General features: G+C 40.5%; 1 protein-coding gene and 1 non-coding gene across 2 annotated transcripts; one reads left to right on the top strand and one right to left on the bottom strand.

Moving 5' to 3' along the window:
- Positions 1–8,233: 8,233 nt before the first annotated feature.
- Positions 8,234–9,232, bottom strand: LOC120080969. Its single transcript, XM_039035652.1, has one exon. The coding sequence runs from the start codon at positions 9,230–9,232 to the stop codon at positions 8,234–8,236; it is 999 nt and encodes a 332-aa protein (XP_038891580.1).
- Positions 9,233–10,067: 835 nt separating this feature from the next.
- LOC120082302 lies at positions 10,068–10,171 on the top strand. Its single transcript, XR_005483133.1, has one exon. It is a non-coding gene; the product is annotated as a small nucleolar RNA R71 (small nucleolar RNA).
- Positions 10,172–15,822: the final 5,651 nt, after the last annotated feature.

Here is a 15,822-nt window from a genome sequence, read left to right as displayed (position 1 = left end):
GCTGACCGAGGCTTTTTACACTGAATCTCTATTCTGATCTACAAATGTTCCTGCTTCCGCAGGCGTTGGCCCTCTATCTGTCTTGGAGTTTCCAGTGCTTTTCCAAGCTTACTGGAACGATCTACCAGCACACCTTCGGCCTCGCGTCTGCCTTAAAATGAAAGAAAACTATGGACAGAGGCATGAACTTGTAAAGTGATGAAGTAATGGACTGCTTAACCCTTTCTCTGAAGAATTCACTTGGTATTTATAGAGTTTCCATGGTGAAAGGCGGCTTCTCTCTCCCAGTTGTATAGATGGGACAACTTTAATTCCTGATTGACACGCCGGATGATTGTTACCGATAAAGCTGAATGTACTTTGAGACCGTTATCGGCTGTCAACTTAATTTGGATCCGACTGTCATCAGCTTTCTGTCCCATCGCTCTTAATTATCTTTTCACCTGGATGCACCCACCATGTGAACCCCGAATCCTAATTTCTCTACTTAAGTATGTTCCCTACTAAGACTAGTGTGGTGAGTAGGTTGATGTGAAAATTAGTGTGTAATGGTAGTGAAAAGAGTGGAGATTTGAAGAAAAGAGGAAATTTGGAAGTTTAACTCTTAGGGAAAATTTGGCTAAGTATAGAATTTATTATGGGATGCGTTGGAAGGGACCAATGCATTGGAAGGGTGTGTTGATGATGGCATGTGGCTGAAGAAGGAAAAATGGAGATGACACGTTGAAAGGCAGCCCATGCATCGAGCAGCCTCGACCAGTGCCCATGTAATGCGTCGAGCAGCCTTGGCCAGACGCCCTGCCCATGCATCGAGCAGCCTCGGCCAGACGCCCTGCCAATGCGTCGAGCGGCCACGCCCATGCGTCAAGCGCCCCACCGAGCAGCCATACCTGTGCGTCGAGGTGCTCTACCATACAGCAAAGCATGCAACCCATGCGGCCGAGTGAGCGAGCGATGGCCAACCTATGCCACACGCCCATGCGTCGAAGCAGCATGCCCATGCATCGAAGCAGTAGCCTATGCCGCACGCCCATGCATCGGTGCCCAGCACCATGTGCCCATGCTAAGAAAGCCGTGTGATGCTGCTTAGTGAGCCATGCATCGAGGATGGACGGCCACCCTATTCGTTGGTGATGGTTAGCTCGTTGTGATGGCTAAATTGGATTGCGATGGCTAAGTTGAATTGTAATGGTAGTCAATTGGCTTGCTATGCATTGATGATAGGCTAGGCATTGAGTATGGACTATGCGTTGAACATCCAAGAGTTGGACACATACAAAGGATGAGATCACCTGGGAAACGTCATTAAACCATGTGTCTTCTTTAGAGGAAAGCCTTAAGCCTTAAGAATTTAAGGTGGTGGCATCAGATTGGAAGCTAATGCGTTGGCTACACAGGAGGAAGACACTTAGGTTGCGCTGATCAAAATGATGTGTTGGTAGTGTGTGGGAGAAACATTTGGCCATGCAGCCAAGTAGGTGGTGTCAACTCTGGGAAAGGTTTGGACGCCTATAAATAAAGCCAAGAGACTTCATTTTTATATCACAATTCAAAAATACCGAAAAAAAATGGGAAAGTTGAGCAAACCTTGCATTGGAGCCAAAATCCATGCGTTGGTCATAGTATTTCAAAGAGGATGCATTGGACAGTGAAGTCTGGAAAGCAACATCAACTTGGGACGAAGAGTTCTCCCAATTTACTTGTGCGTTTGGAGTGATTCCCAAACCACTTGAAAGCTCTGAGAGTCTAGTTTTTAGGGTAGGGCTACCGGAGGAAAAGCTCGAAGGGATCGGGCTGGAAACTGAGAAGAAGACAGAAGGGTTAGGCTGTTAGATAAGCTTGGGCTAGTCTTGAAGATTTGTGATTCCGGCCAAACCATGCAAGGTTATGAGCTCAAATTTTAGGGTACGCTTCCTGAGACATTTACAATATGTTTGTATAAGTAAGTATCTCAAAATAAGATTTAGAACTATGAGTAATTTGAGCTGTAATTTGAATCTAGATTCTAGGGTGAAAAGGGAGACCAAGGTAGAAAAGGGAGCTACTATAGTGAAAAGCTCCTAAGCAATCAAGGTGAATGACTAAAACGTTTCGACTAAAACATTTGCTTACAACGTGTTATAGAAAGCATGTTTTAAAGAAGATTATTCTCATGCCAGCTAGTTTTACAAAGTGATTTCTAAGCAAACCATGAGTTATGTTTTAAACGCATGCATGTGTGAGAAATTGTTGAAAAGCGATTTATATGTGTTAAATATACTCTGTAACACCGCGCACATTTTTTTTATATAATAATGTAATTTCAGTAACGTTATTATTTGGTAATTCATTTTGGATCTCAAGTATAAATGTGGGAATTTAAGTTTGGTAGAAAATTATTTAATTTTGAATTTCAATGTGAAAGTTATGGCAGAAATTAATTTTCCTTTCGAAACGGAAAGAATTTATTATAATTTTACCTTCTTTTTTAGTTATTACATTTATTATTATTATTTTTTTAAACCCCCACCAACCCTTCTTCTTCTTCTTCCTTGTACCGCACAGCAACACCACCATCCCCAATTTGTTTTTTCTTTTTTCCTCCCAACTGCACGCCGCCTCCATCCAAACCCACGAACGTCGCACCCCCCTCTTTCGACTGCGAGCATCTGTTCAGCGGCGTGCCTGATCATCGAACCCCGACGGTCTCTGATCGTCAAACCCCGATGGTATTCACCAGTTTTGTGTTTCCCTCGGGATTCACCAGTTTGTGTTTCTTCGGGATTCACCAGTTTTGTGTTTCCTTCGGGATTCACCAGTTTTGTGTTTTCTTCGGGATTCACTAGTTTCGTGTTTCCTTCGGGATTCACCAGTTTTGTGTTTCCTTCGGGATTCTAGTTTTTTGTTTCCTCCAGGATTCACCAGTTTGTGTTTCCGTTGGGATTCACCAGTTTTGTGGGCATACTTAACTACAATAGGATATGACTCAGTCTCTTGTCTGTTTCATGTGTTTATGTGCCATAGGTGGGTATCTATATGCCTAGCCTGACCCCTGTGGTGGGGTTACTTACTGAGTATTTCATACTCATCCTTTCTTATAATGATATTTCAGGAAAAGGTAAAGATGCACCGGCGATGGCACAGCGAAATTCGTGATCGTGTCACTGGGACTAGATTTTTTCGCCTCCGCACCTTGAAATTTGAGTCCTTACTTTCCTCTTAATATTTAGTTTTACTGTTTAAAATTTATTACTAAAGATTATTTCTTTTATATACTTTTGTTAGTCTTTAAGAATTTTGGGTACCCTATTATTTGTTTTAACAATTGCATTTAATAAATGTCTTTTGAACTTCTCTTGTTTAATTAGCATTTATTTCAAATAACTGAGCGTCGTTTTAAATTCTGTGCATGCATTTATTTTAGTAACGGCCTTACCTAAGTCGCAGGGGGTCGGGTCGTTACATAGTACCTTTAAAGCCATGTTTTAATATGTGTTATACTTTACATGCTTTAAAGAGAGAAAGTCATTTATGACTAGTTTTACTTAAAACACGATACCGAAAGACATTTGAGAAGGTATCCACCCAACTAGATACCAAAAGACTTTGAGAAGGTATCTATTGGTACTGAACGACGTTTGAGAAGGTACCAAACCAACCAGATACTTAAGGACGTTTGAGAATGTATCTAAACAGAAGTACCTAAGGTATGACAGTACTTAGTATGGCCACGTGCACGTAGGTAGAATCAGAGATTGAACAAAAGGGTTCTCTCTTGACTAGTAGTTGGTGTTGGGATTGTTAGGGTCATCTTCAACTAAGAAACAGTATTACTGTTTTATGATTAAAATAGATTTATATGTTTCATGCTTGGAAAATGTTTATACTGCAGTACAAGTACTATAGAAGCTTATATTTCAGTTAAACTTTTTATTGAGATTTTGCATGAGAACCAATTATCTTTCTTAAGTCACTCACTAGGCGCAAACTCACCCCGTTTTCAAATGTTTTCCTTCCCCCCCCAGGTAGCGGTCAAATCCTATGAAAATAGCTCTTCATCTACTCCACCACTAAAGGACAAAGAGATTTGTAACCCGTCTGTTTAGGTGGTTTCTGTTAATATTGTACACATGTTACTGTTGTTCATATAAGGACTAGGGTTTTTGGGTTTTGGGACTTGTAAGTCTAGTGTTGTAATGACTCTAAATATGTTATGTTTCTAAATTAATAAATTTTTGGCCTAAAGACATTCCACTGTATATAAGTTATATTTTGGTATTAGAGTTATTCCGCAAGAGTTATTAGGCAGTAGGTGTGAACCAAAGGGTTGATAACTGCTGCAGTCACGCCCTTCTCTAGGCTAAGAGGGTGGTCTGGGGCGGGGTGTGACAACTTTGTATCAGAGCAAAGGTATACGTAAACTTGGGAAAGGTTTGCGTTAGTTTAGTATTAAAGCATAAGGTATTGGGTGAAAGAGAGAGTTCATGAATTAGATTAAGTCCCATAGATAAGTCTCTAACATGTGTACCTAATAATTAAGTAAAGATGCTGAGGAGAAGTGGCAAACGAAGCAAGAAGACTGAGGAGAGGAATGTTGACCCTACTAGCGGAGGTTTTGAAGTTAGACGGGATCTAGATCCGAAGGGGAAAAGAGTTAGGACTCAGTAAAGTAGGAAGCAACTTCTACAAATGAGTCGAGTACACCAAGGGTAGATGTAGAGCCCCAGATGGAGAATCGAGTATTCGATAGAATCACTCAAAGATTGGCGGCGAGTGTAGGATCAATTCAGAACGATCTAGAAAATAAATTTGGCGTCGAGAGGCTGAAAGCCCTGAGGACCATAAGGTCGAGTTAGCGGCATTCTTGCTATAAAAAAAGGTTGAGAAGTGGTGGAAAGTGATAGAAGTCAGAAGGAATAGTTCGAAAACTATGACTTAGTCTGAGTTCAGACAAGTATTTGAGGATAAATACTACCCTAGTTCTTTTAAAGAAGAAAAGAGAGAGGAATTCCTTAGGCTAACTCAGGGAGTTACGATGGTTGCTGAGTATGAACAAAGATTTACTATATATCTAACGACAATCAATATTCAAAATTTGGACTGGAACGAAGAACGGCGTCGCGCCGTTCCAAGCACAATGTCACGTCGTGGAAGAGAAGGAGAGGTGTAGAAGATTTGAAAATGGCCTAAGAAGGAAGATACGTACACTTGTTACCTCTACATCCAATTGAGATCGTTATTCGAGTAGCGCAGAGTGTAGCAAGGGAAGATGTACTCCAGCCAGGTGATGGACAGTTTAGAATGCCTGAAAAAATGAGAAATAAGAGATTTAGACCCCTATTCTCTGGACAGTCGGGTATAAAGAGTTTTGGAGGCATGAGCGAGCAAAGTCCAGGTCGAAAAAGGTCAAGACCTGCAGTTGGACCGAGTGGTAGATCAGTATCAGGTCGTGCTAGCGAGTCAGTAGCTAGTACAGGGAGGAAACCACTTTGTGTAAACTGTGGTAGGCCTCATATAGGAGTATGTTATGGTAATAGGAATGTGTGCTTCCAGTGCGGACAAGCTGGGCCTGTCTCTTATACACATCTAGATGTGTATAAGAGACAGGTCCAGGTCGAAAAAGGTCAAGACCTGCAGTTGGACCGAGTGGTAGATCAGTATCAGGTCGTGCTAGCGAGTCAGTAGCTAGTACAGGGAGGAAACCACTTTGTGTAAACTGTGGTAGGCCTCATATAGGAGTATGTTATGGTAATAGGAATGTGTGCTTCCAGTGCGGACAAGCTGGGCATTTCAAGAGAGATTGTCCTCAGCTAGGTCATGGAGCACAGAGTGAGCAAAGAGGAGTTACACATACTGTAAACCAACCTAGAGCGACCGAAACTAGAGGTGAGGGATCCGGTATAGCTAAGCAAAAAGGGGTAGCTGGACGACCCCAACAGCAGCAGCAGAAGGGTAGGGTATAAGCTATGACACACCAGGAAGAAGAAGAGGCTCCAGATGTCGTAACTAGTATGATAAATTTATGTAATCAATCCGCTTATGCATTATTTGATCCTGGTGCTACGCACTCATTCATATCTAGCATGTGTGCATTACATATAGATAGAATGCCTGAGAATATGAATGAGAATTTGTTTATCTCTACGCCTGTAGGAGATACTCTAGTTGTACATGAGTATTACAGGAATTGTGAAGTAATTCTTGGAAATAAGAGTTTTTGGGTTGACTTGATTCCATTAGAATTACTAGAGTTTGATGTTATCCTAGGTATGGATTTCCTAAGTAAACACTATGCCACTATGGATTGTTTTAAGAGAAAAATAGTGTTTAGGAAACAAGGTGAAAAAGAAATAGCCCTGGTGGGAAGTAAAAGAATATTTCCATGAAGTTTAATATCAGCAGTGAAGGATAGGAAATTGTTGAGTAAAGGATGTGAAGCCTATTTAGCCTATGTAGTAGTTTCATAGGATAAGAAACTGAAACCTAAAGATGTACCTATGGTACAAGAATTCTTAGATGTATTCCCTGAAGAGTTACCAGGCTTACCACCTGACAGGGAAATAGAGTTTACTATTGAGTTAGTTCTGAGTACAACACCTATATCCCAGGCACCATATAGGATGGCACCAATGGAACTGAAGGAGTTAAAAGTTCAGTTAGAGAAACTTGTGGATAAGGGGTACATTAAACCCAGTGTGTCGTCTTGGGGAGCGCTAGTCTTGTTTGTTAAGAAGAAAGACGGTACTCTTAGATTATGCATAGACTATAGACAGTTGAATAAGGTGACCATTAAGAATAAGTACCCATTACCTCGTATAGATGATCTCTTCGATCAGTTAAAGGGAGCCACGGTGTTTTCTAAGATAGATTTGAGATCGGGTTATCACCAGTTGAAGGTGGAAGACACTGATGTTCCAAAGACTGCATTCAGAACTAGGTATGGACATTACGAGTTCCTAGTAATGCCGTTTGGATTGACAAATGCTCCTGCGTATTTATGGACTTGATGAATAGGATATTTCATCATTATTTGTGATAGTTTTCATAGATGATATACTAATGTATTCTAGTAGTGCAAAGAAGCACAAAGAACATCTGAGGATGGTGTTACAGATTCTAAGGGAAAAGAAGTTATATGCCAAATTTAGTAAGTGTGATTTTTGGTTAAATCAAGTCGTATTCCTTGGGCATATAGTTTCAACTAACGGAGGTAGCGTTGATTCCCAAAAGATAGAAGCAATAGTCGACTGGGAACGACCCCTGAATATAACCGAAGTATGTAGTTTTCTAGGCTTAGCTGGTTATTATAGGAGATTCGTGGAGGGTTTTTCTAAGATAGCTCTACCATTAACAAACCTGACCAGAAAAGATGCGAAGTTTAAATGGTCGCCAGAATGCGAGCATAGTTTTCAAGTATTGAAATAGAGGTTAATGTTAGCACAAGTTAACTCTACCTACACCAGGTAAAAAGTTTGAGGTTTATTGTGATGCATCCTGACAAGGGTTAGGATGTGTGCTGATGCAGGAGGGAAAGGTAGTAGCTTATGCTTCTTGACAGTTAAAGAAGTATGAATGTAACTACCCTACACATGATTTGGAGTTAGCAACAGTTGTGTTAGCTCTAAAGTTGTGGAGACATTATCTGTTTATGGCTGAGTGATCTGTATAGATTGTGGCTGATGCATCAACTAAATAAGATCTAAACTTCTCGATGCCAAACACTACAACCAACATTTCTTTTTCCGTGGTTGTGTAGTGTTCCTGAGAGTCATTAAGTGTTTTGGATGCGTAAGAGATGGGATGTATCAAATTTCCTTTCTTCTGCCCCAGCATGGTACCTACTGCAAAATCACTTGCATCGCACATGAGAATAAAACGTTGCGTCCAATTCGGTGCTATTAGTACCGGAGCTGTAGTCAGCGCATGTTTCAATGTTTCAAATGCGTCACAGCAGTCGTCATTGAAATCGTAAGGCTGGTTTGGTTCTAGCAATGTGCTCAGAGGTCGCATAATTTGAGAAAATCCTCTAATGAACCTTCGATAAAAGCCAACATGTCCTAGAAGACTTCGTAGAGCTTTAACATTTGATGGTGGTGGAAGTTTAGCTATGACATCTATCTTGGCTTCATCAACTTCCAACCCAGCTTTAGATACTTTGTGGCCTAAGACAATTCCTTTAGTCACCATGAAGTTACATTTTTCCCAATTCAGCACAAGGTATGTTTCCTCGCATTGATCAAGGATGACCTCTAAATCATCTAAGCATGATTTGAATGAGTCTCCAAAGACTGAAAAATCGTCCATGAGACTCAAGTTCTAGTGGTTCCTCTAGTGATGGACGTGTTGGTTTCATCTGCTGCTCACTCAAACTTAGTGGCTCAGGTTCTTTCATGCTTTCCTCTAACGTGAGGACCTCGCACACTTGGGTCACTTCTTCTACAGGCAACTCTATACTGTTCAGTTGACATTCTTCACTGTCTGGGAATTTTAATGCATTTAACACATTAAACTTCACCTCTTGATTGTCTACGCGCATAGTCAATTCTCTTTTATGCACGTTTATTAAAACTTTCCCAGCAGTTAGAAAGAGGTGTCCAAGAATAATTGGTATCTCCTTATCCACTTCATAGTCTAAGATGATAAAATCTACTGGGAATATGAAGTTGTCAACTTTTACCAGAACGTCTTCAATCTTTCCTTCAAGGTACTTGATTGTTCTGTCAGCAAGTTGAAGAGTAATAGACGTGTGTTGTGCTTCACTAATTCCCAGTTTCTTAAAGATTGAGAGTGGCATGAGATTAATGCTTGCTCCCAAATTGCACAACGCATGTTCCACATCCAACCCTCTTATCAAGCACGGAACTGTGAAGCTCCCAGGGTCCTTCTGTTTCTTGGTTAGACTGTTGCTTACTAATGCATTGCATTCCTGCGTTAGCGTAATTACCTCCGTATCGCTGACTCTCCTTTTCTTTGTCAAAATGTCCTTAAAAAATTTGACATATTTTGGCATTTGATCCAAGGCCTCTATAAGTGGAATATTGATATGCAGTTGCCTTAGGAGTTTAAGAAAACACATAAATTTTTGTTCATCATTCCTCTTCATCAAGCATCTAGGGAATGGATCGTTCAGCGGCACCGTAGGTTTTCCCGCATGGCTCTGAATGGCTTGTTGTCTCAGGCGTTCTTTCTTCTTGATCTTATAATGCCATTGAACGTGTGTTGCGTTCTTTTGAAGGACTGTTGTTTCTTGCATTTATCTTCTTTCTTTCTCAAGATGTTTTTGCACTTCGCAATGTCACCACGTGACATTGCTCCTGTCCATTGTTGTTCCAGGAGTTTCAAGTGTTGCTAGAAAAATTCCAGGCTACCTATTCTTTCAACAGCTTGCTATCTGCCCTACCTGTATCTCTAGGTTTTCTGATATATGACGCCTGGCTTTTCAGTAATGCGTCATTCTGGGCGATGTACTTTAATAGGTTCTCAGCGAAGATCTGAGCTCGACGCCTGTCCTCCTCTATTAAAGGGCTGTTGGTGTGGCTGATGCGTTGGTTGGAATGCAGTCGGCGATCCTTGCCTTTGTTGTTGGTTCGCCCTTGGGTGGTGCTCTTGTTGGTTTCCTATCCAAGAAAAATTTGGATGGTTCCTCCATCCGAGATGATAGGTATTTAAAAATGGGTTGTTTTTAATTAAGCATATTGATTGTGGGTTTTGTGGGCAATCAACATAGGATGAGGATCTCCACAGCCCACACAGCTAACCATGGGCTGCCCAAATGCCTCTACCTGATTCACCTTCTGCTGTTTTGATGCGTTCCCTAGCGATATGTTCTGGAGAAGGTTGGTCATCGTAGCCACTTGTGCAGATAGTGTGGCTATTGCATTGGAATCGATAGAATTAACATTCTGAGATCTCTTCTTCCTATCAGCTCTTGCGTCATACGAATCGTCCACCCATTCCATGTTGTGCTTAGTAATGCTGTCTAATATCTCTTTAGCTTTAGTGTAATATTTATCCATAATTCCACCAGCTGCAGCTGTGATGCTTTGTTCAATCCACCATAAAAAGACTCCATCTGGATTGTTAGTTGTAGTCCATGATTCTGGCAATTTTTGACCAATCCCTTAAAATGCTCCCATGCGGCACTTAAGGTTTCAGCTTCTTCTTGTTCAAAGTTCATAATCTCTCGACGCCTCCTCACATTGGTGGTAGGTGTGAAGTATTTTTGCATAAATTTCTCCACCAACTTCACACAGGTAGTGATTTCACCAGGATCCAGTGAGCTTACCCATTGCTTTGCGTCATCACGCAAAGAATAGGAGAATAGAGATAGCCTGATCGCTTATGGGGTGATTCTAGGAATCACAAATGAGTTACACGTTTCTAGGAAATGCTTCATCTGGGCGTGAGGACATTCTCCACGACCACCCCCAAATTGTCGAGCAATCTAGAGCATTTGAAGCATTATAGATTTCATCTCGAACCTCGTCCCACTAGCGTTGGGTATATAATTCCTGGAGAGAAATCATACAATACAAGGGATGTATTCCCTCATGGGACACGTGCTACTATTCACCATTAGGATCGGATTTTGCACAGCATGAGCTAGTTGTTGAGCTAAGTTCTGATTTGCCTGGTTGTCCGCCATTGCTTTTTGCCTATTCTGTTGTCTGAGAAGTTGCTGCTTCAACCTTCAACGACGATTAGATCGATTTCTACGTCGAAAGGTCCTTTCAATCTCGAGGTCGTATATAAGTTCGGGAGTGCTCTCCCTGCTCATAAATGTTCACAAGCTTAGGCTTAGCTCGTAATACTCCCTCGACTGAAGTGTTCCTACAAAAGATACAAACGAAATTTTTGGTTAGTTTTGTTTCTGAATCACCCGCAATGGCGCCAAAATCTTCTTCGTTGCTATCGTGATTCGTCGGAGTGTATTGTATAAAATAAATTGGAAAAATAAGTTCTAAGTATGAATGATGCGTTGATGCTTTGATGCGTTTATGTATTTGTAACGCGTTGGTGCGTTATAGATGTGCAACAGAACGCACGACACTCCACTATTGACGTTCAAGTTTTCCTAAATCAGACCCAAGTATAAATCCAATGTAGGTTCCTGGTAAGTCCAGGGTCGAACTCAAGGATTCAGGTTAAGCTAACGCAGACCTTGCATTGTAGCTGTTGTAGGGGTTTCCTAAAATATATGAAGAAATGTGTTATTTACACTAAGGTGTTGTGCTTGTGCAAGAAGATACAAAAGAGTTGAATAGTGAATGATGGATCATGTGAAAATGGATTTTAATGTAAGTGGTATGCGTCGATCTAAGTTGAATATACACGAACCAGAATGTGATGTGGATGAGATGGCTTGCTTATCTTTGTTTATGCATTAGACTCTTATTTGACATGTCTCAATGTGAATAACATACAAAACCTATCTCTAGGATGCATGCGTCGAACACAGAATGCAATAAACACCAGTAAGTCTATCTCTAGATGTACTAGGCGTTCTACTTGATGCTGGCTTATTTACTCTTTCGAATAATCTAAGCTAAGGATGTTTTTACCAATTGATCAAGTTGGCTTAGGCATTTGAAATGAAGTTTTGCATAAAGTATAGATACATTCAACATAAACAAGAAATAAACAAGGCCGAGAGATGAGTCTCCAGGAAAAGAATCCTTCTGATCCCCGCCGTCGAAGGTCTGTACAAAGGTCATCTCTACCAGACGAGCAAGCCTGAGAGGGAAGCTCTTCTGTTCATCCATTCCACACGCTTGCAAGTAAAACCTCCGTTCAAATCTGTGTCAAGACGTTGACACTCTTTTGTATTTGTTTCTATCTCTTTATCATCACTCGTACTCATCTTCTTAATCTCTATCATTCAAACCATGTATCAGATGCTTAATCTTAGTATTAAATGTTATGATCATTTCCATTATCATTTCTCTGTCTATTTCCGTTCACCCATAATTTATTTTCTCCATGACGTTTTCTTAATCACATGTGTAATTAGCAAGAATTAAACAAGTAAATTAATTGGGTTAAAGAAATAATTAAGTTTAGTCAAGGCATGCTAGACGACATCTTCACCTGTGAGAGCAGAAGTGAAGATGCCATTCCGCCTATCGAGAGGGGGTTGGAAGAATGCATTAACTAAAGCAATAAGTACTTTTAGAGATGGAAGCAACATTGCATTCACCATGTTCATCCCTGTTTCACCATATAGATATGGGAACGCAGCCGATCACCAAGAGGTGTATGCCAAGGGAAAAGCGAAACCTTAGTTACATCTTTAACGTAATTAATAAACTTGCAATGTTTTTACTAGTTATCCATTCTAGTTCTGATTCATCCATAAAGACTTGCCATTGCATACCTCAATCCTTTGTATAAACTTCACATTCAGTCTCGAACTCAGTATCATGTATATCATGTATCTTGTATCTTGTATCACATTAGCTTAGGTTTATTTTCATCGCAATTTATTTTATTAACGCAACTTTAGTTTATTTGCACAATTTTACTTTACCACAATTTACTTTCCTATACAAGCACACAATCTTTATTAGTTGTAAAAACTGGTCGCATGTATCACAAAAGTAACACATTAATGAAAACAATCCCTGTGTTCGACCTCGGATTACTCTGAGAAACTTGTGTTGGAATTATGCTTGGTTCAACGCAAGGAAACTTGTGACAATGCATTACTCCATAGCATACTACAAGTATATAGTTAACAACGCATATAGCTAGAAGTAGTATCGCATAAAGTGTGCATAAGCATAACACAACATCCACATTCCATTTCCATCTTTACGTCACCAAGTTTATGGCAATGTGAGCTTGTATAATTCATATTCATCATTGTCCATATGCTTTAAAGACACATGATCAATTTCACATCACCAAGTTTATGGCGTCGTTGCCAGGGACATGAACTTTCATTATATTCATCCATGAGTAGTGTGAATACGCGTTACATAGCATAAGATACATTTTTAGCGTAACACGGGTTTAGAGTCGGGGGCAAGGAGGAGATGTGTGAATTTTCGGGAAGAGGGGAAAGGGGTTCATTTGTAGGGCTTATTGGACAAATGACTAAGGGTAAATGGTCCAAGGGTAATTTGGTTTGCTTCTACGGTGAACTTCCTTGGACGATTTCCTTCCCTTTGTCATTATGGCACTGATTCTTGGGTCCTAGTGGTTGCGACGCATTTAAATCAATGAGGGGCCATTTCGATGGAAGCTCGGGGCAATGCGGCAAATCCTTGAGCAGCATTCTCAGGATCTTCGTGTTGATGATGTTGTGAACTTCTGGCATGGGTTCTTCTTCAATACCCACGCCCACAGATAGGCATAGGCTAGAAATTGTCCATGGGAAGAAGTACTGAGCTCTCACACGACCAAGAAAACCTCAGATTTTCTTCGCAAGAAGTTGGCCCACATCAATCGAAATGTCGTGTGTTATGCAATATGCAGCCATAACTCGATCCCTTGAAATGGTTTTGTCATGCGATGTTGGGATGAGTCGTCTCTTCACCAAATAAACCCACATGCGCACTTCTGGTGGTAGCCAGTTGGAGGTGACAGTTCTTATGCCTGTCAGGGACACTGTCCACTTGGTGCCCGGTTGTGTTAATACGTTTAGCGCATCCTCCATGTCTTCTTCTGTTGGATCATCAATGAGCTTGTTACCCGGTGCTTCCGGGAAATTCTTCAGCTGGTAGAGTTGATTGATGTCCTTTACGTTGAACGACACTACCCTCCCTTTGATGATCACCGCATCTTCGGTGTCATGGAGCTGGCCATTGTAGAAGGCCCTCACTACCGATGGAATTACGGTGGATGGACAGTGATAGAAAGCTTCCCACCCATGTTCCACCACAACCCATGTTCCTTTGTAGAGGTTTGCAAGTGTTGTGAACTACTACATATGGTTGATCCTGACCATTCATATAGAGATATACGAGCAAGGGTGTCCTATAAAAAGAGTTTGTATAAGACCGGACCATGAGATGAATAGCCTCTTTGTATAACATCGTTGATACTTGAGACTTACATCTCACTTAAACAAACATAGATGACATGACGTTAATCCTGAATGTTTTGGGAACTCTTGCCTTTGAGGGTGGTTCTTTGATTAGTATGGGTGAGAGTGGCCAAATTTCCAACTCAACATGCCTACCTTTTAAGGATTTGTCTGATTTTAGAGCTGGGAACTCAGTTACACAAGATGGAATTCGCTCATTCTTTGAAGCAGGGGTAAGTAGATAGATTGCTCGCTTAAGGGTTGATTCCAGGTCTTGAACATAGTGGCCACGACTTCTCTTTGGAAGAGTGGACTAAGTCATAGTAGGACTATGACTTATGTTCATTAGAGGGATCAGTGGTACTTAAGGTGTTAGATTTAACTACAGGGGCATAATGGTAAATTGACCCAACTATACTTACGAGCGATCTGTGAAAGGTTATCGCACTGTTGGTTAGTTGATATGGACACAAAATATATTTGTAGTGAGGAGAATGCAACTGTCGGTCTTTAGTGGAGTGTCTGACAATTAACGGATGGTGGATCCCATGACTAAAGTGTTTAGTCAGTTATTCACGTATCGTTGGAGCTTCAAGTTACAGGTCCATAAGGTCACATTGGTAGTTCAATGGATTCAAGTTGAGAATCAATTCTTGGGGTTGATTTGAAATGTTTCAATTGACAAGAGAAAATTTGATTATATATGATATAATTGTGTGTTGTATGAGATACATCAAGTGGAGGATCAATGTAAATATGATTTACATTAAATACCATAAAATAGTAAAAGAACTATGGTTTGTATATTTCATGAGATGAAATATTAAAACTATAGGTTATAAATATAATATGGTAAGTTGGTTATCATATTTATTTATGTTAATATTAATTATTTGATAATTATCACTTTTTCTTTAATAACCAATTGAGTGGGAGGTTATTGGTGGTTTTATGGTAACTGTGAGATAAAAAGAGAAAAGTTTTTTTTTTTCTAAATTTATAAGAGTTGCTACTTTCGAAAATAAACTCACGAAATGCTATCAAGTGAAATTGTTTCACTAAAAGATAACTCATAGAGAGACTAAACAGTCGTGGAGTGTCACTATACGGTAGTTCACTTAGCTGGTTGTAGGTAAACGATCGCAGGACATTGTCTATACAATAGGCTGCCTTCTTCTACACGATTGAGCACATCGTCTATACGATAGACTCTATCATCTCTCACTTGCTGAATCGTCTAGACGATTGTTGTTCCTCTAGTCTCTTCCTCTAACCAAGATCATACAAAGCCCACAAATCCTGGATTCTCACACCGAGAATACCAAGATGACCATTGTGATGGTGTCCTCACTCAACTCGATTAATATCGAGGTTCCAGAGGTTGTGCATTGGGTTCGTGTTGTTCATGTGCCATTTTCTGTGGATCGTGTTGTGTTGCGGTCGGTGTTCGAGCGTTCGTGTATTGCTGTCTTGGATGCATTGGAGTGATCGAGGGAGTTTGAAGATTGAGTCTTCAAAGGTATGATACTCTGTCCCTTGATTATCTTAAAGCATGCTGTAATTTCTAGTTGTTGCATGACCAGTTAGTTTCCATTTGTTGACTATAATTGTTAGTGTTCAATTTCGAATGGAATTTGGAACGATTATTCTGCTGCTCGTGGAAATCCTCATGTATGATTTCCTTCACTTTTGTGCGCAAGCCAAACGAAGAAAGTTGGGGGAGGTTTCGGACACAACTCAAACAGAGCGATAGAGAAGGAATGAATTTCCCTTTTTTCTCTCTTTTTACTCAAATAAAACTCTAACCCTCATATATA

This window comes from Benincasa hispida, chromosome 7 (assembly GCF_009727055.1).
Source record: "Benincasa hispida cultivar B227 chromosome 7, ASM972705v1, whole genome shotgun sequence".
Classification (NCBI taxonomy): Eukaryota; Viridiplantae; Streptophyta; class Magnoliopsida; order Cucurbitales; family Cucurbitaceae; genus Benincasa; species Benincasa hispida.
Note: the sequence above shows the minus strand (reverse complement) of the source record. Positions and strands in the feature narration are given on the sequence as shown.